The sequence below is a fragment of the Camellia sinensis genome, chromosome 13, assembly GCF_055761805.1.
Source record: "Camellia sinensis isolate YWXY chromosome 13, ASM5576180v1, whole genome shotgun sequence".
Taxonomy (NCBI): Eukaryota; Viridiplantae; Streptophyta; class Magnoliopsida; order Ericales; family Theaceae; genus Camellia; species Camellia sinensis.
The window spans coordinates 11200749-11224133 of NC_138973.1; the positions used below are offsets into that span (position 1 = coordinate 11200749).

Genomic DNA, 23385 nt, shown 5'->3' on the forward strand with positions numbered 1-23385 from the left:
ATTGTAAAAATTGATTTGTAGGGAAAAATTTGAATTGGGAGTTGTGCAGCCGTAATTGTTGACTTTTGGTGAATAGTGTTAACTTTTTAGCTTTTTGAGTAACTTTTTGACTTTTTGGCTTTTTTGGATCTTCCCAAACTTGCCCTTAGCTTCTGTTTAGGAAGTAGGTTGGTTTTTTAGTTTTTTGGCTTTTTTAATTATTTTAGTCTGGGTTTAAAAGCTTAATTTGGGAAGGGTTTTTTTATTTTTTGGTTTTTTTGAGTTTTTTTGTGAGAGAAGAATGTAATGATTATGGGTTGGATGTGATGTTTTGTTTGTTATGGCTAAAATAGCCTATTTTATTTTTTGTGGCTAAAATAGCCAAAAAAACCCAAACCATGGCTTTCCAAATGAAGCCTAATATTTTTATAATGTTTAAAGTCTCTTAATATCGATTCAGAAAAAAATTTACTTAGAGAATTTATCTGGCCTTCTCAAAGATTTTCTTTCTAGAAAAAAACTAAAAATTTCTCTGCACTTCCCAGAAAAATTCTCTGAACCTTTTATAGATTTTCTTTTCAGAATTTCTTTGGATTTTCCCTCTGGACTTCCCAGAGAATTTCTTTGTGTTTTTGACCAATCTTCTCTGGTTTGCTCATAATTTTCTCTATACTTTTGATCAAACCAAACTGTAAGCCATTTAGACAACAACAAACCAAAGAAAATTAAACAATCACCATTTTGATCAATTTTTTGTGAGTACTAGAGAAATCCAGAGCAAATTGTGTAGATAAAATTTGTATGGCATTGTGTGGCTCTATCTTGAGAAAATTGTGCTAGAAATTTTTTTTGTGGCTTTGTGTGGCTCTACCCAGAGAAAATTGTGTAGAGAAAATTTGTGTGATTTTATGTGGTTTTACCTAGAGAAAATTGTGTAGAGAAAATTTGTGTAGTTTTGTATGGCTCTATCTAGAGAAAATTGTGTTTGAGACAATTTGTGTGGTTTTGTATGGCTCTATCCAGAGAAAATTGTGTAGAGAAAATTTGTGTGGCTTTGTGTGGCTCTATCCAGAGAAAATTATGTAGAGAAAATCTGTGTGGCTCTATCGAGAGAAAATTGTGTTAGAGAAAATGTGTGGCTTTGTGTGGCTCTATCTAGAGAAAATTGTGTAGAGATCTAGAGAAAATTGTATAGAGAAATTTTGTGTGGCTTTGTGTGGCTCTATCTAGAGAAAATTGTGTAGAGATCTAGAGAAAATTGTATAGAGAAATTTTGTGTGGCTTTGTGTGGCTCTATCTAGAGAAAATTGTGTAGAGATCTAGAGAAAATTGTATAGAGAAATTTTGTGTGGCTTTGTGTGGCTCTATACAGAGAAAATTATGTTAGAGAATACTAAATAAGGAAACACATTTGATGCCTTGCAATACTTAAGTAATGAAAATCGAACAAGAGTGGCAAGCATCAGAATAACCTATCAAGCTTATTAATTGGAAAAAAACAAAAGAATGTGAACTTGACAGAAAAGAACACATGTTCACATTTCTACTTTTCTATCATTCAGCAATAGAGAGGGAGTTACACTCTGTAGTTTCAGAAGCATCATTCCAAGATCAGAATAACACTTGCACTAGGAAGCCTTCATTGCAAATTCCTTCCAAACCATCACACTGTGAGCAGTCTCTACCAGAGCCTAAATATGTTTGGCGGATCTCGATTAAAAACGGATTCAAGATTAAGAATAGGAAAAATAAATAAAAAAGAATCACCAATCAAACACATTGGTATGTAACTGGTCAATAATACTTGGCATTGGGAGACAGAGATCTAAGCCGATCTACATCGGCGGCAACTCCAACGGCGATAAAATTGGCTCCGATGATGATGGTATTTGCGATGGCGGTGGTGGCAGTGGCCATTGAAGGGAGTGAAAAGAGGTTTGGATTTAGAGAGAGAGAGAGAGAGAGAGAGAGAGAGAGATATGAGGTTTGATGTGAGAGAGCCAAATTTTCCTGTGATATTAGCTGTGGGGTTGAAAGACCTTAGTCATTATAAAATAATATTGTGGATGTCTTCCATTACTAAAAATGGGAGGGACCTTAGGCTAATCTTCCCTATTTATTACACTTTACCTCCTTTATGTTTGATCACTTTCTCATTTTGACCTTAATTTTTTTTTTTTGATTTTCTTCACTTTAATTATTGGGGTATTTTTTTTAAGGTCCCTGATATTATGATTTTATAGTATAAAGGACATCAAATATTTTCATGATGTCTAAGGTCCCTCAACAACAATCCAGAGAAAATTGGTCCAGAGAAAATTCAAGTCAGAGAAAATTGGTCCAGATAAATTTTGAATTTCTCTGACCTCCTTAGCCTTTCATGGACACTGCCAGAGAAATTTCCTTAGCCTTTCATGGACTCCAGAGAAAATTCAAATTTATCTGCCGTGGGTTTGATCCTCCACTAGCAGCATCCTGGTTATATGATTATGAATTACAAATTCTTCAATTCTGCCAAAAGATTTCGTTAATGTTAATTTTGCCAAAAATCTATATCTACAATTGTTTGGTCTTTGGACTTTTATACATAAAGACTTTTGGTTGGTGACTTTTGGTGAAGTTACTGGATAGAGCCACACAAATTTCTCTAGATAGCTTCATATCTGTTTTTTTTTTTTTTTTTTTTTTTTGTCTTTTGTTCAATTTTGTCTGGTTTGATCAAAAACACAAATTTTCTCTACACAATTTTCTCTAGATAGAGCCATATAAGGCCACACAAATTTTCTCTACACAATTTTCTTTGGATAGAACCACACAAAGTCACACAAATTTTCTCTAACACAATTTTCTCTGGATAGAATCACACAAAGCCACACAAATTTTCTCTAGCGTAATCTTCTTTGGATAAAACCACACAAAACTACACAAATTTTCTCTACACAATTTGCTGCCAATGTGAGTCACTAAAATCAGCATCTCCCTCAAACATTAAGGTGAAATCCACTTCTATAGTGAAGTAGAGGGACTAACTTACTATTTGTAGTTCTATTTAATAAGCCAACTATACTCTTAAATTGATTCTTGTCTGCTTGAGGGTTATCCCCTGATGATTGATCTATTATCTTTAAGCAGAGAAAATCTCTCTATTGCCAATAAATGCTTCGGTAAGGTATTCTCTGTTATTTTGTAAACAATGTAAAATTAAAGACGTCATTATAGAATGCATATTTTCTACCAAGAGGAAGGTCGGGGTTGACTTTCAAAGCATTTTAGTATATTTTGTAATCTCCATGTTAGCTAATTTTGGTTGGATCAATTTGTAAGTTATATACCCAGTATAGCACTGCAAGCACATAGATTGGGGTCAAAGGTATCTCTATTGGTGTGCTAGCTGCTTTGTATATACTTCTGTGGATTTGTATGAGAGATAGAGAATTGAGCAAGAAGAAGAAGAGGAGGTTGTATGGACTAAGACTAAAAATTGAAGGCAACAAAGTTGTATGGGCTTACTAGGCAGTGATGAGCTTGCAATTATTAAAGACCATTATCAAAGATCTATACCAACTATACATAAGTTTCATAGCTCACACTGGATTCAGATTCATTCTCTAGTTTCCTTAGACTGGATTTTCTCTGGATTTCTTTGGTACTCAGAGAAATTTCAATTTTCTCTGGTTTGAACCCAGATGTCACGACCCAAACCCGGCCCTATGGGTTTAGCACCGTAACCGGCCAGTAATCCGAGATTACCGAAGGCCTGCTTAACAGTAGTACAGTAAAACAGAGTACAGGGCCTGGCGGAAGCCAATACAGTAATTAAACAATGCCCAATGAGCTCTGACAGTCTGCATGCAAAAGGACTTTCCAAACATATTTACATTCAGTGGAAAGGTATACACAATATATACAATCATTCAGAATAGGGACCCAATCCCTATGTAACGGTACAGTAAACATTCAGTCTATACAATCCATTTGGTTATTACAAAACAGCAAGACAGTACAGAAGGGGGAGTCCTAAACACCCCTAAGCCTTAGCATGATAGGCTTGGAACCTCGCAGTGAGGCACGGTAGTTGGCTTGACAAAACTGGAGTAACCCTGACGCTCCTAGCCGCGATCTGGTGCCCGAACACCTACATATATATATGAGCAGTGAGCCAAAGCCCAGTGAATAACATAATGCATAAAGAGGTTAAGAATGAATGTCCTTACAGTATGAAAACAGTTCATTAAATCAGTATTTCAGTCGTTCAGTCAGTACAGTCATATGTGGTACATTCATTAGCATAACAGTACAGTAAACAATAGGTCTTAAAAGACCGAGCAGTAAATGATGGCCATCAGTCAGTAAACAGTAGTGGTTCCAACAAGGGAACCGACAGAGATCTCTGTAACAGTAACAGTAACAGTAGGTGCTAAGGATGCCACAATACAGTTCAGAACATAGGACATACATTCATTTAATTAACAGTATCAGTTCAGAAAGCAGTACAGTTCAGTTGTTCAGAAGATAATCATTTCGAACATATCTTTACACAGTTGTTACTCACAGAGTTTGGGCTACAGTATGCTAGAGCGTGCCTCCCCAGTCGCCAACCCTACACAGTTAACAGATTGAACACACCAAGCTACACAGCTGGGAAAGATAATAACTTAATCCCTAATTTGCCTTGATGTGTTCTGCATCTATATCCTCAATAAGATGTCTTAAACTAGGCCTAAGAATGCCTAGAATGAGATGAGGATGCAAAGATGTACTTTAAAAAGCATTTTCAGATTTTTCAGAAAACAGAGGTCACGCTCGAGCGTAGGTCACTCCGCTCGAGCGGACATGCAGACAAAAGTACCCGCTCGAGCGGTAAATCCCCCGCTCGAGCGTACTGCAAAAGTACTGAATGAGTGAAATCTCCGCTCGACGGACGCTCGACGCCCGCTCGAGCTTGAGACACAAGACTCCGCTCGAGCACCCAGTCTCCGCTCGAGCAGATTGTAAAACAGTGCAGAGATACTGGATGCTCGGATTCCACGCTCGAGCGTCACCTTCCCCCGCTCGAGCGGGAGTGCAAAATCTGGAAATTCCATATTGCACCTTCAAGCTCAAACTCAAGCTCAAATGCATCAAAATCGATCCTCTTGGGCCCATTTTCTGGAAAACTCTTATAAACTCATAGTTAAACATGATTCAAAACTCAATTTGAGAAGTCAAAGCCCAAGGGTGTTTAATCAAACCCAATTTCAAACCAATTTTTCAAGAACAATCCTCAAACATGACATGCATGATCTTCAAATAACTTTCAAGCTTCAAAACATGCTCTAATGAGCCAATTGATTCACAAACATGATGAAAACATGGCCTACACTCAAAACATGGACATGCATGTGACGATTTGCCAAGAACTCAACTTAAAATCCAACAATACTAACATGCATGCAAGGAATGAGCTTCATTTCAACAACAATGAACCAAAACATGACTTAGTTCTACCATGAAGCATGAATCATGCAAGAACTAGCTCAATGACAACAATAAGGAGATGAGTTTCCTACCTTAGTCTTGTATTCAAGGTTTAGGAGCTCAAATATGAAATCTATACTTCAATCCTCTCAATCCAAGCAAGATCAAGCAAAAGAGATGAAGACACTCTCACTCCCTCTCTCAAGTCGGTGGTATGCTCAAAATGAGCTGAGCAAAAGTGTTTTAATTCAATGTATAAGGCTCAAAAGTGCATAGATAATGGCCACTAAGTGGTCTAATTGTAATTAAGTCAAACTTTGCAATGAACCCAATATTTAATCTAATTTAATCATACTAAATCAAATTTCAGGTAAATACACCATAAAATCACATTAATTATGAGGGTCGAGAAACCTCAATCAATTCCCGGATTCGGCCGCCGATAGGGCCTTCAATTAACAGTAAAAGCATAAAAAGGTTAACAGATTATCAAACAATCAAATAGATAAATGCACAAGTAAACAAATATAATCAGTCAATTCAGTTCTAGATTTCAGTTAGTCAGTTCAGTATTTCAATCAGTTCGCTTGTCAATCATAATCAGTTCAGTTTAACGGTAATAAGTGGTTATGCGGTAAACAATGGTGAGGGTTATTATACTAGAATTTCTTTGGGAAATTCACAGAGAAATTCTCTGGAGGATTTCTCTGGAAAATTTCTCTAGCCAAAGAATTTCTCTGGGAAATTCCCAGAATTTCTCTGGGTTGGATTGAATTTTCTAGCAGCATCCTGGTTATATGATTATGAATTACAAATTCTTCAATTCTGCCAAAAGATTTCGTTAATGTTACTGGATGTGTGGAACCTAAGGAAAATTTCTTTAATGTTAAACATGCCAAAAGATCCATGCTTGAAACTAGAGAAATTCTCTGGATCAACCCAGAGAGTTGAACCCAGAGATGTTGCTTTCCATAAATATATACCTTTGACTCTAACAACCAAACAATGCATAAAGCTGAGAATTTAATTACCAGAGCTAGAGCTAGATGAAACGAGAGTGAGCCAAGCAAGAAGAAAACGAAGTAGCATTAGAGTTCGCATCTTCTCTCTTCTTCACATCTTTCGGGGTTCAAGATCGTGCTAGTGGTTGTTGGTGTAAAAAAAAAAGAAAAAGAAAAAGAAAAGAGATACACACACAGCAACACACAAGCTCCCTCACTCTCTCGGTGATGGTCTCGTCCTCCGCCGACTTCTTCTTGCAGATCATGCAAATGCCATGATCGATCTGTATTTCAGAAACAGAGTGATGATGATTGCGTTTCCGATCACAAACAGTGAACTCTGTGTGTGTGCGTGTTTGATCGTGGTGCTGAATGAGAGTAGAGAAAATGAAGAGGGTTGAATTTCTCTGTGATAGATGGGAGGGACCTTACACATCAAAAAATAATATCGCGGATCTCTTCCATTACGAAAAGTGGGGGAGGGACCCTAGGCCAATTTTCCCTTAATTCTTTATGTTTCAAATTTTTCTTAATTTACTCTTAAAATTAATTTATATTAAAAATTAGACAAAAAATATCATAATAACTATCACATAACAAATAAAAATATTATTGTATTAGATTTTAATTTTGTATTAGAGATGTGAGTTATATATAATAAAATATTTTTATCACGTGAATTTTAACATGTCATTTTTTATTTAATTTTTAACATAAATTAATTTTAGGAGTAAATTGATTAAAAATTAAAACATGAAGAGTTAAAATGAAAAAAAAAAAAAAACTTTAAAGACCAAAGCGAAAAAGTAATCAAGCATTTTTTTTTTTTTTTGGGATCAGAAATCAAGCATTAAGAGGACAAAGTGTAATTTACCCAATTTATTATTATTATTATTATTATTAAATATAAATATTAGTAAGTGGGTCGGAAGAAAAAAAAAGAAAGAAAGATTTTGCTGGGACGATCTTGACAACTCTTCTAATTTATTTTTAATGTTGTGTTATTTAGTTTCAAATTTTAGTAATGTTAAATTTTGAATTAAATTAGAGATAAAATTTGACAAAACTATTTCCCATAATAAAGCTCATAAATAATATTTATATTTGACATGTTGTCAAAAAAATATAAATAAGAAAATGATAATCAAAAGCGCTATGTTGCAAATTAATCAAATCTTCAAGAGGGTTCGAAAATTTGACCGATATTACAAAGATGTGTGCGTGCAACTATACATAGAAAAACATCAATAATTAATAGAATGACTAAAACTAAATCATGAAGAAAAAAATTCTGACATTTTGGTTCATCCCCAAAACCAGTTCAAGTGATAAAATCAAAAATTGCCACCAACAAGAGTTTGACAATCAAGATCCTTCTTCTGAGCTCAGTAGGTAGCTACAACCAGATTCTTTTATTAATCTTTCGTCCTACCAAAATTAATAGAATAGACATTGCCTTGTTCCAAAATCTTTCAACTCCTAGCAGTTCCAGGTAACATGTTTGCTAGAGATGGAACCCCTTCTTGTGCTCGCTTCATCTCTTCGGGATCTGCACCAATAAAAAACACATGCATTACAACTGCTGTAATTTCCACCACATACCTTGTCATGAATTTTTTACCATATTGATATATGCTTAATGGCCCGTATGAAGATTACTTTTCCAGGAGAAAAAAAATTTCTATAACTAAACAGACTCTCTGGCCATCTGTTACCAATGGTTTAGTGAGCCCGTATGAAGTTGTTTCTAGAGATTGGCATTAGTTGTTCATTCTATAAGGCAACTAAGCCCGTATGAAGGGTTTAAGGAGAATACAGTTTTAATTGAAGGTCCTTTGAAAATTTGGGCTAAAAATCAAATGTACTTATATATCATGGTAGAACATGAAATTTCTTCACTTCAGTCCTCCAAATAAGGCTTTCCCATTTGGGTACGGCTTGGACTTGGATTGAAAACACTTGCTAATCCAAGCCAAGGGAGCACAAGTTAAATCTACAGCAAGCGCATGCTTGAAACCTAAGCAGCACTAAAAACAAGTATAGAGCACATACCCATGTTTTCTACTAGTTTGGGCATTAGGAACACCATAATCAGCATGAATCCCATCATCAAACCCATTGGGCTTTTCACAAGAGACATTATGGAGAAAGGTTCCCTTATCTGCCAAAAAAGAAGATAAGGAACATAAATTACAGAACCAATTAATGCTGAAAGCCAGGAACACATGAACAGAAAAAAATTCAAAATGTGGCTCGTAAACCCACTCAAAACCTACCTCGTAATACTGTTCCTCTCTCAAAGGCTCCAAAACCAATTCAGTCAGACCCCTCCTGTTCTCTGTGAGTGCTGCTTGAACCTTGCCAGGGTTTCTGGCACTAACATCAACACGAACCTGGGCATTAAGAAAAAAGAAAGAAAGAAAGAAGTAAAGAGCGAATTAAAGAACAGAATTATGTGAAACCTGGCAATTAATAAATTCAACGATGAAAAATCCGAAGAGAAACTTACTGGAGAAAAGAAATAACCATTTGCAGCCACTTCAATAAGATGTGTACCAGTTGGGACATTATGGCTTTGAGCATATAGGTTAAGGAACTATACCAAGCCTACATAAGGATTCAGTAGCAACATTTACAAAAACATGAAGATACAAGTTATAGTTTCTAACTAGGAAGCATGGACATGGAACACGTTAATTTTCAAAAAATGCAGGACAAGACACGACACGTGGGGGACACGGAAATATATAATTTTATATATTTATTATATGTTATATATGTAAATATATCATTCAAAGATAATAAAAAATGCAATATGACACTAATCCCTATAAATTTATATGGTTTTTGTTTTATTATTATATCTTAAGTTGTTTTGTTCAAGCTTATAATTAGTTTCATATGTGTCTAATCGATAGACACGTGTTTAAAAGATACACACGTGTATCCTCCAAGTGTCTAAAGAGTGTCCAGGTCTTTAAAAAATAGGACACGTTTTGTAGATTGTTGGACACGTGTCGGGGAAGTGTCCAAAGAGTGTCGGTGTCCGACATGGACACAACACGACACGGATACATTACCTTCTTAGAAGTGTCCGTGCTTCTTAGGTTTCTAATATTAACTTCTTGGAAAATCAGAGTTGCAGGGTCAAACTCCATATGGTTTAATTGGGAAATAAAAATAAAAAAATGCAACACATTATGGTTCAGGTTTAAGGCCATAGACATTTTGCATCATTGCCATTTACCACATCCAGATGGCCCACTTTCCTAAACATGCTCCCAAAAAAATGACAATAATAGACTTCCAATGATTATTGGTGTGGATGAATTGCCAGTTTCCAATTCATGCCTTCATAGCTACTTGAACTATTTGATACTTTTTTCTGATCTAACATCATACAGAATCTGGGAAAGTTTTCCACATCCGTTACATGTGGGTTCTCCCTTCATTTGATTACCACTTCGAAACATTTATCCAACCTCCAAAAGATGATGAGCATTACATCCCTAAGCCATTTATAGAAACCTATTGAAGTATAACCAAACGACATTGTTGATGTATGCATTGCCCACCATCAGTTAAAGCATTAGGAAATCAAGTTTGAAAACTTCAAACAAATATCAATCTACAAAACCCCAAAAAGATGCAACCACCAACTGAGAAAAGGAGTAGAAAAGAGCAAAGTGTAGAACACTAAACAATTTCAGTCATAGAAAGAAAAAAGAATGCAGAGTTATACAATGCGAGCAAGATAAGTCAAAAATAAAATTGATCAAGTCTCAATGCATGACATGAAGCTGGTAGGATACAATGAAAAATATCCATCAGGCTTGAGGAATGTGACCCTCTGGCCACCATTAAGGGTGACCTTAACGTTGGATAGTTTTCCAGGAAGTCCAAATCCCTTTGCACCAAGACCTACTAAACAAAATGATTAATCATCAGGAGAAGTCAGTAAGCATGGGAAAAGACATTTTGATCCTAGAGAGCAATTTTTTTTATTTAAAAAAATAATATCAATCTTGGTAAAATGCAGCAGTCTTATCAGTTGACAGAAAATGAGGTTGCCTACTACATCACACAACTCATCAAGTGAAAAGTGGCCCATCAAACATGCTAGAGTTATTACCCCTGTTTTAGCTAATTCATCTGTTTCTGAATTGGACAATTCAGGCACCCTTGTTTCAGCTAACCAAGGATCTCTGCCTCCTTCCTCCATCTATTCTAATTAAATCAAATACCCTCTGCTGTCTGTCACCTTCCTGAAGCCCCAATATAATGACCTCCATGGATCCCTTATTGAAGATCCCAAATCTTAGCTTTACTTGCAAAACCATGATGATTGATGATAGTAACTGACAATTTGTATTACAAAAGGTTCTCATAGTCTGAAACATGGTTGAATACACACAGAAAAAAGTTAAAGGTCCAGTGGTTGATGGTTATAGCAAACATTTAGAACAGTGAATTGCAAATATATGAATTCAAGTCTAATCTTTGTTATCTAATTTAATTTGATGACTGTTTTGGCCTTGTTTTGGTCTTTTGAGTTCAGATTAGAGTTACAGTCTTACATATATTAGTGCTAGACCAATCTTTTCAGTCTCATATAAATTACTTCAAAATAATATATATGATGGTCTCACTGAAATTTGATTTATATACATAATATCAATTTTTTCTCTTAACAATGGTAAAAAAAATTATTGAAACACAAGTGTCCTCTACTAACAAAACATAAAAAAAAATTCAAAATGTAAAAGTTCTAAGATGGGTTTCACATTGATTAAAATAAAAGAAGAGAAGAGGGAAAGGATGCAAAATTAGCCAAACAAACTTAAACAAAAATGGCCAAATAATATTTGACTTGAGCAAAACAATCAAAATTTGGCTGGAAAACAAAAACAAAACTGATATTAAAGGTTCTTTCTTGCTAAAGAACCTATTTTCCACACAAAGAGAAAGGACCTTAATGTCTAATCACATGTAGCACTTGCTAGAAAGGACATAGACTTTCAACTAATTCACGACTCTAAAATTTAGCTAAAAGAAACTTGTGAGAAAATAACAAACTTGGGCAGGACCAAATAACAAAATTGAAGATTGAACATGTAATCAAATCTCACTCAATACAAGAATAACCAAAACTCAGACAAAATCAAACCAAAAAAAAAAAGGAAAAAGGAAAAGCAGCATACTTGGAATCTTCACGCGACCATTTATGGAATAACCATCACCAGTCCTGCTCAAAAGAAATTCAAATAAATAAAATTCCATGCCGTCACAAAATACAAAAAAAAAAAAAAAAAAAAAACCGCTTCTCTGTTTGGATTTTCCACTTCCTCAGTTTTCTCAACAGCCAAACAGTGAAGAATTCCAAAATTCTAAATTGTAATTGATTTCCTTTTCCCACATTTTCTCAGCAACCAAACAGATCAACAACAACTAAACACACACACACACACACACACACACACACACACAAATAGTGAATTAGGGATATGAATCGAGAATGCAAATCAAAAGAATACGTACCCGGGCGTGATCGCAAGTGCCGAAGAGAGAAGAGAGAAACAGAAGAGAAGAAGTGACAGTTTGAGTAAGATCGATTTGGAACTCTTTTTCCCTGCCATTGGAAACTCACAGAGAGAGAGAGAGAGAGAGAGAGAGAGAGAGATTCGAAGGGTTTCAGAGCTGAGTCGGAACAGAAAACCTGAAAAAGAGTTCCAAGTTAGGTAATTAAGCTTTTAACTGTATTTTGGTTTGTGGTTTCTCTCCTGTGAAGAATGGTACAGTTTTAAAATTTTAAATAAAAAAAATATACAAAGAGATACAAAATTCAAAACAGTAATATGTGTTTGGTTTCAGTTTTTTGAAAATTGAGTTTTTTATTTTTCATATTTTATTTTTTATTTTTAGTGAATATTTCTAAAATTTTAAGCAATTTTTTTTACATTTTAGATACACCTTACTTAGATGTATCTAAATAGTAAAATATTTGTGAAAAAATATTTTAAAAAATTAATAAATATATAAAAATATGAAAAATATATTGAATTTTTATATTTTTTTTGTATTTGGTATTTAGTGAATTTTTTAAATATTTTTTTCACAAATATTATACTTTTTAAGTATATTTATGTTAGGTGTGTTTAAAAATTAAAAAAAATTACTTAAAATATTAAAAAAATTCAGTAAAAACAAAAAAAAAATATGAAAAACAAAAAAATAGAATTTTCTGAAAAGTGAATTCTAAAAACTGAAACCAATATATTTTTTTTCTCACAAGTTAAATTTTATGAAAATAAATATCTATGAAATAATTTCATTTCTCTAATTTAAAAAAAATAAATAAACCCTAACTTGTATTTATTTTTTATTTATTAGATTGACTTAAAAATAGTAAATGAAATTATTAGATTATCCCAAATAAAACACACAAAAAAACTAAATTGTTCCAATATTTTTTTATTCAACTTAATATGGTTATTATATTAAATAATGTAACTAATATTTCTTTAAATAAGTTGTTTTTGTTAATTTCATGCTATTCAAGTTCAACACTGACCTAACTTATTTAGTTGTCATGTTACCATGTTGTGCCATAATTAGATTTATTTTAAAAAATAATCAATCTTATCCTGTTAACTTCACCTGCAATTTGTGTAATGTTAATGTATCAATTGGAAATATTACATTATGCATAAGATGACCTTTCAATTGGAAAGCACAATTACGGATATTAATCTGTAGACAAAATTTGTACAAAACATCCATGGAAATCACAGTCCATGGAACAATACAACTAAGAACAAGCCCCCAAAAATAAAAACAAAAATGAGAACCATTTGGCCAAAATCTTTTTATTACATATTGGGCACACAACACTCGAACCATAATGAGAAAGACTCACTTGTATATACCATTTGCTCAAAATTTAGTTATACAACGACTAGCATTATTTATCTTCTCTCCTTGTTGCAGATGCCAAGAACCTCTCTCCCAGGACTTTCCCGACATTATGTAACTCCATAGACCTTAATCAACAAGGTGGTGTTTGGCCCCAAGAAAGAATTATGATTGCCAAAGCAAGAAATATTTCACAAAATGCTACAACCCGAAGTTCTGGCAGAAATTATCGGAAATATTAGCTATAACAAATCCTAGAAATACCTGTAACACCACCAAAGGAAAATGTCAGGGGGAAGAAAATGAAAGAAAAGCGTGAAATTGAAGAAGGATACATGCAGTCAGAAAAAACCAGGGTGTATTTCATCGTCCCATGTAGAAATTGAATGCAAAATTAAAGATTAAGGACTAAAATGAAATCAGTGGTATACATCAAGGACTATTTACATAATTTACCCTTTGTTTAATCTAAAATGTTTGAGAATGGAAAAGTTCCAATTGCATTTCTCCTCCTATCTAAACATGATGATTGCAAAATTTCAATCAAAAATAATTGTTGAATTAAACAAAGCCTACAAAAGGTATTCAAACATCACAGGTAGAGAGTCACCTCAACATAAGTAGAGATCAAATACCACCCCCGCTATCCGAATAATTTTATTTCAAGAAATGAAAGAAACACTATCTAAGTTCATATGAGAATGCTATGTTTTGTCAAGTATCCAATCCAACAACATATACACTCCACCTTATCAACAACAGAGTAAAAATTTGGATGCCCATATGCTTTAGGATAAAATGGTTTAATCAAGATTTACATTTTACCTAATTTTACGCACATTTTTCCTTTCTCTTTCCAAATCTCCCAACCAAACACAGGCTAAGAAGTACAATTTTTCATTCCTCATAGTCTTATATTTAGATGATCCAATCCCATCAACAAACACCACACATCATTTTTTAGATATAATAAGCAAGTGCATTACAATCTAATTTTATGTTTTTTCCAGACAATCTTATTACCTGAATTGAACCAAGAATGTAGATGGCTGAATAATGACGGCCATGAATCATCATATCAGCTACCATAGCAAGTGGGATGGTGAGAGACATGCCCAAAGTAGCCACCAGTGGAGTTGTCCATACGACACACAATGCCCTAGGAGAAATAAAAAGTAGATTTGAATAAGGAAGGAACATTGTTATGAATAGAAATTGGATTGGAAATAGCTGCTTTGCATACCAGAAGTAGTCAGAAACAACACTTCCAACAAATCCATTGGCAATAACAACTTCATCCAGTCTAGCAGAATGAGGAATTGTAAACTTTGGTTCAATTCCTAGTGCTGTTAATGGCCATACTGAAATGCAAAATACAAGATAAAATAGTATATGAATTCTATACAATAGAAAGAGAGTAGTATTACTGTCAAACAATCTCTTCCAAAAATTCTCAATATACCACAGGTTAACCAAGAAACTGTCATTGCTTAACTTCCCCATAAAGCCAAGAGGCCCATGATCTATATATTTCACAAAGCACCTGTTTCAGAATTTTCTTTACCATACAAAACCCCATTTTCAGTTTACATAACTTTGAATCAGAACCACAACACGTGTTCAAGGTTTTTATCAAAACAGGGTAAATTAAATGTGGATGAAATAAAAAGTAACTATTCCAATTGTTCCACTATTAAGAAATTTCCTGGAGGTGGTTGTCCTGTTGAACATAAATAATGCTAAAGATAATTTTTCTTTGCTTTTTTCTCATACAAGTTCTTTAACAAAATTATTTTTGTATTTTTTATAAATAGAAGAAAGATTATTGAACTTACATGATCATTAAATGAGCTTTTAAAAATTGTTTTTATTAAGTAATTGCGGATGATTTGTGACGTTACCTCTTGCATTTTCTCGTTCTTCAATTTTGGATCTTGCACACTGTATTTATTTCTCTTCAATTTTACTGTACAACAGTTAACAAAATCTTAATCCAGAGTTTCAACTACCAGGGGCAGCCATGTGAATCCTTTTTTTTCCCCCCCTAATGTAGGTACATGGCTCCATTAATTCAAGTGGCTGGCCACACCACTACCAATATGCATGACCACATTATTTCCTTCATGTGCTTCAATCCCATAACCTCATGAGATGACAATTGGGCCATTCAAATATGGCTTCATGTCCTAGATTCTCCCATGTTGAGAGTCTTGCTCGAGTTTCAAGATCAAGTTTGAAAGCTCAATCATTTAGCTCGCACAAGTTCAATTCAACCACATTTTTCCAAAAGAAATACTACAAAATTCCCACAGGAGCACCAAACAAAAATAAAATAAATAACTTCTGAAATTGTAGGTTTAGCATGATGAGGAAGACATTAGTTCAAATAGAGCAACGAAAGCAAGCAAAATGATGTGAAACATGATTTGAGTACAAAGCATCAGTGATTAAAAAAAAAGGGTGTTACCAAGCCACCATAGTGCTACAAGTGTAAACAATCCGATATATCCGAACAACTTTTGCACATCAGCCCTTTCTCCTTCCTCACCAGAGAACTTTCTGAGTAGTACTGCAGCATTATTTGTCAAATGAATATTTGCATAATATTATCAAGTATACTTCACTGTTCAGTAACGAAAAAAATGCCTGACCAGTAAAGAGCCCATATGCCATAGCTGATAGAAGGCCAAAAAGATCTCCAACAAGAGAGTGTTTCCCTTCTCTTCAAAAGAAACAAAAAGTATACCTGTCAGTCAATGCCCTGACATGTGCAATACACAAACTGATGAAGAAGATAAGCTAAAATAACAAACAGTACCGTGTTCATTATGCAAAGAATAGAAAGTATTTCGTGTAATGCATGTACAATGTATTGCCTTTCAGTTGATATAATGAGACATGGACACTATCAGGCCACAACTCTGGCTCTGCATTTTTTTGTTTCCTTCTTTTTGTAAAACACTTGGAAGTAAAGTTAATATTAGCTTACAATTCTTCAGACATGCTCCCCCACCCCCTCCCCACACAACCCCAAGCAACGCATGAGACCAGAAGTTAAAATCTCATAGAACATACACATCAGCAATACATCATAGAACATCCCTATTAGCAATTCATTCCACTGAAAAAGAAGGGCACAAAAGCTGCGTTTCAGACTACTGAAAAGTAGATGTGGCAAAACTTTCTGAAAACATCTTTGCTACAAAAGTTTTGGCAACACAAATAACTCTGTACATGATGGTAGTCTATGTATTTGGATATATAACATATCTCCAAAGAATTCAATGGAACTAAGGCTTGTTAAGTTGACTTGAGTACATCTCTGAATAGAATTCGAAAATGCATCAGACCAGATTTCAGCCATTCAAATCAATGTCATGTCCAACAACTTGGAAAAATGAACAGACCTAAATTAGAATCCAACAACATATAAACATACAAAGACTAACGATCCATTTGTTTCTATAGAAAACATTTTCTGTGTTTGGTTGCGATCTAGGAAGCATGGACACGGACATGACATGACACTAACACCAACATGCAAAATTTTAAAATATGTAGGACACATGGGAGACAAGTGCAAAATATATAATTTTATATATTTGTTATATGTCATATATAAGGATAAATAATTTTTAGAGTCTAGAGGAGGATATGTATAAATTTATGTTGTTGTTTTATTATTGGATTCCAAACTATTTTATTCAAACCTATAATGTGTTCCATATGTGTCTAAGTGTTGAGAAGTGTCCAATGGGTGTTGTATCAAGTCGTGTCGTGTCGTGTCGGTGTTAGACACGACACGTTACCTTCTTAGAAGTGTTTGTGCTTCTTAGGTTGCAATCTTGAAAGTAATGTCCCAGTGATTGTATTAGTGGTGGTGGGGTGGTGGAATGGGTAAGACTTTAGTCTGAAAAATGTTTTTCACCTTCCAAAAGTGGAAAACATTTTCCACCCAAATAAGCTTGTTTTCCATCGACCATGGAATACATTATCCATTGACTTTCATTTTTCTGCCATACCAAACGCCAAAAAATGAGGAAAACATTTTCCATATAACATTTTCCGCCAAAACAATCAAAGCATAAATCAAAATCAACGAAGATGGAAAGACTTACTCAGAAGCATTTACTTCTTGTGACTCATCTGTAACCCAAGTTTTCCCTAGAGTTGTCATGGCAACACCAGACATGCTGACAAATACAGCAGCCACCTTTGCCATGTTCAAGGAATCTTGACCCAGAAATGAACCAATGAAAAGAGTAAATAATCCTGAAGTTGAGGATAATACTGTTGTACTTGAAACACTTGTACGAGCAAGTGCAGCATTGGAAAAATACTGCAAAGCAACAATAACACATGAAGAATGCACGCGGCAAAGGATGAATCATCAACAGTGCTGAAGAAAAGTCGTGAAAACACAAAAAGAATTTTACATCACTTAAGCTAAAAGCCGGTCGTATAATCCCCAAATCAGTGTAATATGGATTTCTAAGCCATGACATTAGGTGTCCAGCTGATAATTTACTGAAACCTCAACCCTACAGCAATCCAACCTAAATTTGAGGTAAAAAACCAAGTTCAGTAAAAAAAAAAACACTACTACAGAAATAAAATGTTTTATGCACATAATTCTGGAGTTAGGTGTAAATGGCAAGATTAATACATGAATAAATTTTTTGTTAAACTATACTATCAAAAGGACATCCATAAAGCTAGATCTAGAAGGAGGAGGGAACAAAATTTAGAGAAAGAATCTTTCCTTTTCTTACAAATTTTTACCAATACGAACCCCTCATGAAATAATGTTGGTTTTTATGTACCAGCTATACTCAGAAACTCAAAAACCAACCTTGACTAAATAGATATGTTGAAGAAACTAAGACACAGCAGTTATTTACCTCTGTAACAAACCATAGAGGGGCAATAGAAAATCCATAACCAGCAATCTCCTTGGTCGTAAGCTCTTTCTGTTGTTTTAACACGTCTGCATCATCTATGTGTTTAGGAACTAATGGCTTTCCCTCTTCCAGAGCAGAAAGGTCTGCGTCACTGTCTTTTTTATTCAAATTCCCTTCAAGTTCAATTTCAAAGATGTTACGCCCCGCAATGCAGTTCAAAGGGGAGCTAAATCCAGCAGAAGACTCATTATTACAAGAGCGTTTTCTTATGATGCTACATATCCAATCCTTAATGAATGCTATTGGGAGATAAACTACCATTAGAGAAACTCCAAGATAGGTCACTGCAAATGGTTGCTTATAATCTGTAAAAATACCCTGTTAAAAGGATATGTATGTACAAGTTAATATCTGGCTAATGAATAACCCAGGTAATAATGAGTTTTGATACACTGTCTTTTTCCTTTCATGATAACCCAGGTAATAAGCTAATGAATAGAAATTATGGATTGTGTGATTTTTAGATAATAAAAAAGCTATTATCCATAAGAGCAAAATTAATTACGAGGAACAAAATATAAAAACATTGATGGATCAAATATTTAAGGGCAAATTACACTCACCTCACCTCCCTTAAGTTAGGGAAAATACAATTAGCCCTACACTTTTGACATAATTGCATTAGCCTCCCTTAACAGTTAAGCCCTTTTTTTATTAGTAATTCATTAGTCATATGAATAAAAAATGGAGAAAAAAATAAAGCATACTTTTACAGTCAATTGAGGACACATGAAACACCACTTTGAATTAATGAGTTCTTGCATATTTATGCCACAAAACAACAGTTCATCAGGGAAAAAAACAGAAAAAAAGAAAAGTGAAGGATTTTTCAGTACTTAAAATGCATGCCTTGGGCATATGTCAATTGGCTGATTAGAGAAGGGTTATTGAGGGGCCTTGGGAAAATAAAAAAATTCAAAACTCTGTTCAGGCCTCCAACCTCCAATGCATATTTCTTTCTTAGTTCCAACTTCCAATGATTTTCCATCTTATTTTCATGTTAGTTCCAGATAATTCAATTTTTGCCACATGCAATAAAATCTTTCCCTTCTCCATTTGACTGAAAAAAGACTTTCTTTTTTGCAACTAAAATAAGGAAATCTCATTACTTTACAACATGACGGAAGTTGACAGTGCAAGCAAACAACATTTTTAACAATTTAATTTCAGAACAAATCATGTTTTTAAGAGTGAAACTTCTGTCAGCAAAAACCTCTGAGTTTACACTAATCCTCTGTTTGGTTACCGAGAAACCTAAACGGGGGTAAATAATTTGCAAGCAAATGATAGCCCGAGACCTAATTTTCAACTTTTTTCCAAAAACCAAGACATTCCAAAGTATTTAAGTTTTCACTTCTATTTTGCTTTATTTTCCTCCAGTTTTTCAGGGGGTACACACGAAACTAAATAATTGCAATAAACTTTTTAACAATCAAACTGGTGTTATTGAATCTTTTACTTTTTATTTGAATCCCAATTGACATTTCAGGCTTTTAATTCAAATCTCATTGACAATTCCTCAAAAACAAACAAGAATTCATCAACTTAGGCAAATGTATAACTTCACCATATAAATGAAGGTACATGAACTATGCATACAAACATGCAGAACATACATTGCAAATACATAATTTTAAAACCTTAAACTAGAAATGAAATTAGAGAAAGAAGTATGACCACCTGGGTGACTTCTGCAGAGGTGACCCAAATGATTACAACAGCAGCAATCAGGAACAAACCAGCCCTGTATCTCCAACCCATCACGAATCGAAGAACGACCCAGATATCAAAATTGCAAAATATACACGAAAATCAACAAATTTCGATGCGGGTTTCTCTCAGATTATCAGATCTTCGACGTAGTCTTTGTTGTTTCACTTGTCACCAACACACCCAAAAAAAAAAAAAAAAAAAAATAGAAAAAGGTTAGCTACAAGTTTATGAATCGTCCAGAAATTGGGGGTTGATCGGAACGTTGTAGATGGTCGGGGCTAGATAGGAAGGTATGTGAAAGAAAAGCCAAAAAGTTTGGAGAAAATAGAGGGAACTCATGAATGAAAGGCAAATTGCGTTAAAAAAAAGTTGGTTGCTTTCACTCCTTTGCATGGCAACAATTAAAAATAAATAAAAAATTTAGGGACAATTATAAAAATAAAAAAACCCTAAAATTTTAGATTTGTAATAAAATAAATCTTGAATTTTTAATTTTATCAATTTAAAATATAATATTTTGATTTGTTTTCAATCAAAACTATTCGTCTATTTTTGATAAGTAAAATCGACAGAAAAATAGTGTTTTAATTATTAAACTAAATGTGAATATATATAAAATGTTTAAAAAATTATTTTTCAATGAGTTTAATGACTAAAATTCTATTTTTTGAAGATGTTACCTAATGAAAATAAGCAAATGGTTCAAATTGAAAACAAATCAAAAATTTAAATTTAAATTTACAAAATTAAAACTCAGGGTTTAATTTGTTAAAAGGGTCAAATCCTTTTTCTTTTTTTTTTTGGTAATTCCCCCATAAATTTATGTTACATATTTGGGAAAATTATGAAAATATGTATTGAGTTTTTAAGTTTATTAATTTAAATCTAATATTTTAATTTATTTTCAATTTAAATCATCTGTCTAAATAAAATTGACAAGAAAATTATTTATTTACAATAGACTAAAGGGAAAATTAGTCTAAGGTCCCTCTCCTACTTTTAATAATGGAAGAGATCCACAATGTTATTTTATGATGTTTAAGGTCCTTCAATCCCAAACTCATATATCACAAATAAATTTAAGAAGAAACGAAAGGGCTTCAAAAACTGAGTTTGATCTCTCTCTTCTCTCTCTCTGCTCTCTCTCTCTCTCTCTCTCTCTCTCTCTCTCTCTCTCTCTCTGTCTTCTACATCAAACTAGTGCTTCGTCTATCTCCCACCGCTGCCGAGGATCACCATCGTTTGCACACCGCCCATTGCAGCAACTTCGAACACACCGACACTGCGACCCAATGCGCTGTTGGCTCACACCGACACCATTACCAGCTCGCCAATCAGCACCGTCTTCGCCGACCTACTTGCCGACATCGTGACAACTCAGCGGTAAAAGGCTCTTTCTCTGCCGTTGGCGATGCCTTTAGTGTACCAGTAACCGTTCCCCCACAGATAAGTCTCGTGCTCAACTCATGTAGTCCTCGCACTAGGGCTTTGCATTATCTCTCTCTCTCTGTCTACTCAGCCTTAGCTCCAAAAGGTTCGCAATCACAACAATTGATTCTCTGATCTTCAGTTTAGTTAGTGTTTTTGAATCATAATCGAGTTCTACACTCTTTTGACTTGTATCTTATGTATTTGATCTAAAAACTAGTGTGTTAGTGTATAAGTGTTTTTGTCGATAATGATTGTAGTTCATCTGAAATCAGTATTTTGTTTGTGTTTGAATCTAATCTACCGGGGCTGGTGGTCCAGCAGGTGGTGTTTCCTTAGAAACCGCTGTCTCTGGTGGTGGATGATTCATATTTTATGAGGAATTTAAGAAGCAGGGGTAGATGATTGAATTGGAGAAGTAGAGGATGTAATTCGCTAAACATTTGGGAGTTAAGAGGATGTAGTGTCACGACTCAAACCCGGCCCTATGGGTTTAGCACCGTAACCGGCCAGTAATCCGAGATTACCGAAGGCCTGCAGAACAGTAGTATAGTAAAACATAGTACAGGGCCTGGCGGAAGCCAAAACAGTAAATAAATAATGTCCATTGAGCTGTGACAGTCTGTATGCCAAAAAGATTTTTCATGCATTTACATATACAAACAGTACAGTCTATACAAAATTTACAGTCACACAGTACAGGGACCAAATCCCTTGATAACAGTACAGTTAGTAACTGACAGTCTATACAGTAAACCAAACAGTACGGAAGACAGACGGAGGAAAACAAGACACCCCAAGGCCATAGCATGGCAACTCGGAACCTCGCAGTGAGGCACAAAGGCTGGCTTGACAAAACTGGAGTCTAACCCGCGCTCCTAGCTCTGATCTGGTGGTTGAGCACCTACATATATATATAAACAGTGAGCTAAAGCCCAGTGAATAACATAATGTGTAAGGAGGTTAAGAATGAAATGTCCTTACAGTAATGAAATCAATTCATTAAACAATACTTCAGTCTTTCAGTTAGGACAGTTATTCAATCGTATGTGGTACGTCCATTAGCATAGCAGTAAACAGTAGGTCTTAAAGACCGAACAGTAATGATGGCCATCAATCAGTAAATAGTAGTGGTTCCACGAGGGAACCGACAGAGATCTCTGTAACAGTAACAGTCAGTAACAGTAGTTGCTAAGGATGCCACAATACAGTTCAGAATATAGAACATACATTCATTCAATTAACAGTAACAGTTCAGAAAGCAGTACAGTTCAATTGTTCAGAAGATAATCATTTTGAACATATCGTTACACAGTTGTTACTCACAGAGTTTGGGCTACAGTATGCTAGAGCGCGTCTCCCCAGTCGCCAACCCTACACAGTTAACAGATTGAACACACACTAAGCTACACAGTTGGGAGATAACATAATTTAACCCCTAATGCCTCGGTGTGTTCTACATCTATCCTCAACAAGATGTCTTAAACTAGGCCTAAGAATGCCTAGAATGGAATGAGGATACAAAGATGTGATCAGAAGACTATTTCAAGATTTTCAGAAAAACAGAGTCCCGCTCGAGCGCAGGTTTCCCCGCTCGAGCGGCATTTCCCCCGCTCGAGCGGAAGTGCAGAATCTGGGAATTCCAGATCGCACCTCCAAGCTCCAACTCACATTCAAATGCATCAAAACTAATCCTCTTGGGCCCATTTTCTGGAAAACATTTATAAACACATAGAGTATCATAGTTCAAAGCTCAATTTTGAGAAATCAAGGCCCAAGGGTGCTTAATTCAAACTCAATTTCAAACCAATTTCATGAACAATACGAACACGCGAACATGCATGAATTCAAATCATTTGGAAGTTCCAATTTGATGCTCTAAGGAGCCAATTGATCCAAAAACAAGTTGAAAACATGGACCATTACAAAATTAT

The 23385-nt window shown here is 34.6% G+C and overlaps 2 protein-coding genes across 3 annotated transcripts; both read right to left on the bottom strand.

Moving 5' to 3' along the window:
- Positions 1 to 7566: 7566 nt before the first annotated feature.
- LOC114305411 (ER membrane protein complex subunit 7 homolog) lies at positions 7567 to 12221 on the bottom strand. 2 transcript variants are annotated; one of them, XM_028250485.2, is made up of 7 exons: positions 11976 to 12221; positions 11639 to 11682; positions 10250 to 10358; positions 8947 to 9010; positions 8714 to 8830; positions 8490 to 8598; positions 7567 to 7986 (listed from the first exon to the last, which is right to left on the bottom strand). In XM_028250485.2, the coding sequence occupies exons 1-7, from the start codon at positions 12071 to 12073 to the stop codon at positions 7910 to 7912; spliced, it is 618 nt and encodes a 205-aa protein (XP_028106286.1). In that variant the 5' UTR covers positions 12074 to 12221; the 3' UTR covers positions 7567 to 7909. The 2 variants fall into 2 exon arrangements, with proteins under 2 accessions (XP_028106286.1, XP_028106284.1); XM_028250483.2 differs by having other exon boundaries at positions 10250 to 10361; positions 11976 to 12172.
- A 933-nt stretch (positions 12222 to 13154) lies between these two features.
- On the bottom strand, positions 13155 to 20358 carry LOC114305412 (putative transporter C405.03c). The gene is made up of 8 exons (XM_028250486.2): positions 19991 to 20358; positions 18251 to 18628; positions 17468 to 17688; positions 16001 to 16071; positions 15817 to 15918; positions 14593 to 14710; positions 14373 to 14508; positions 13155 to 13613 (listed from the first exon to the last, which is right to left on the bottom strand). The coding sequence occupies exons 1-8, from the start codon at positions 20069 to 20071 to the stop codon at positions 13551 to 13553; spliced, it is 1170 nt and encodes a 389-aa protein (XP_028106287.1). The 5' UTR covers positions 20072 to 20358; the 3' UTR covers positions 13155 to 13550.
- Between the last annotated feature and the right edge of the window lie 3027 nt (positions 20359 to 23385).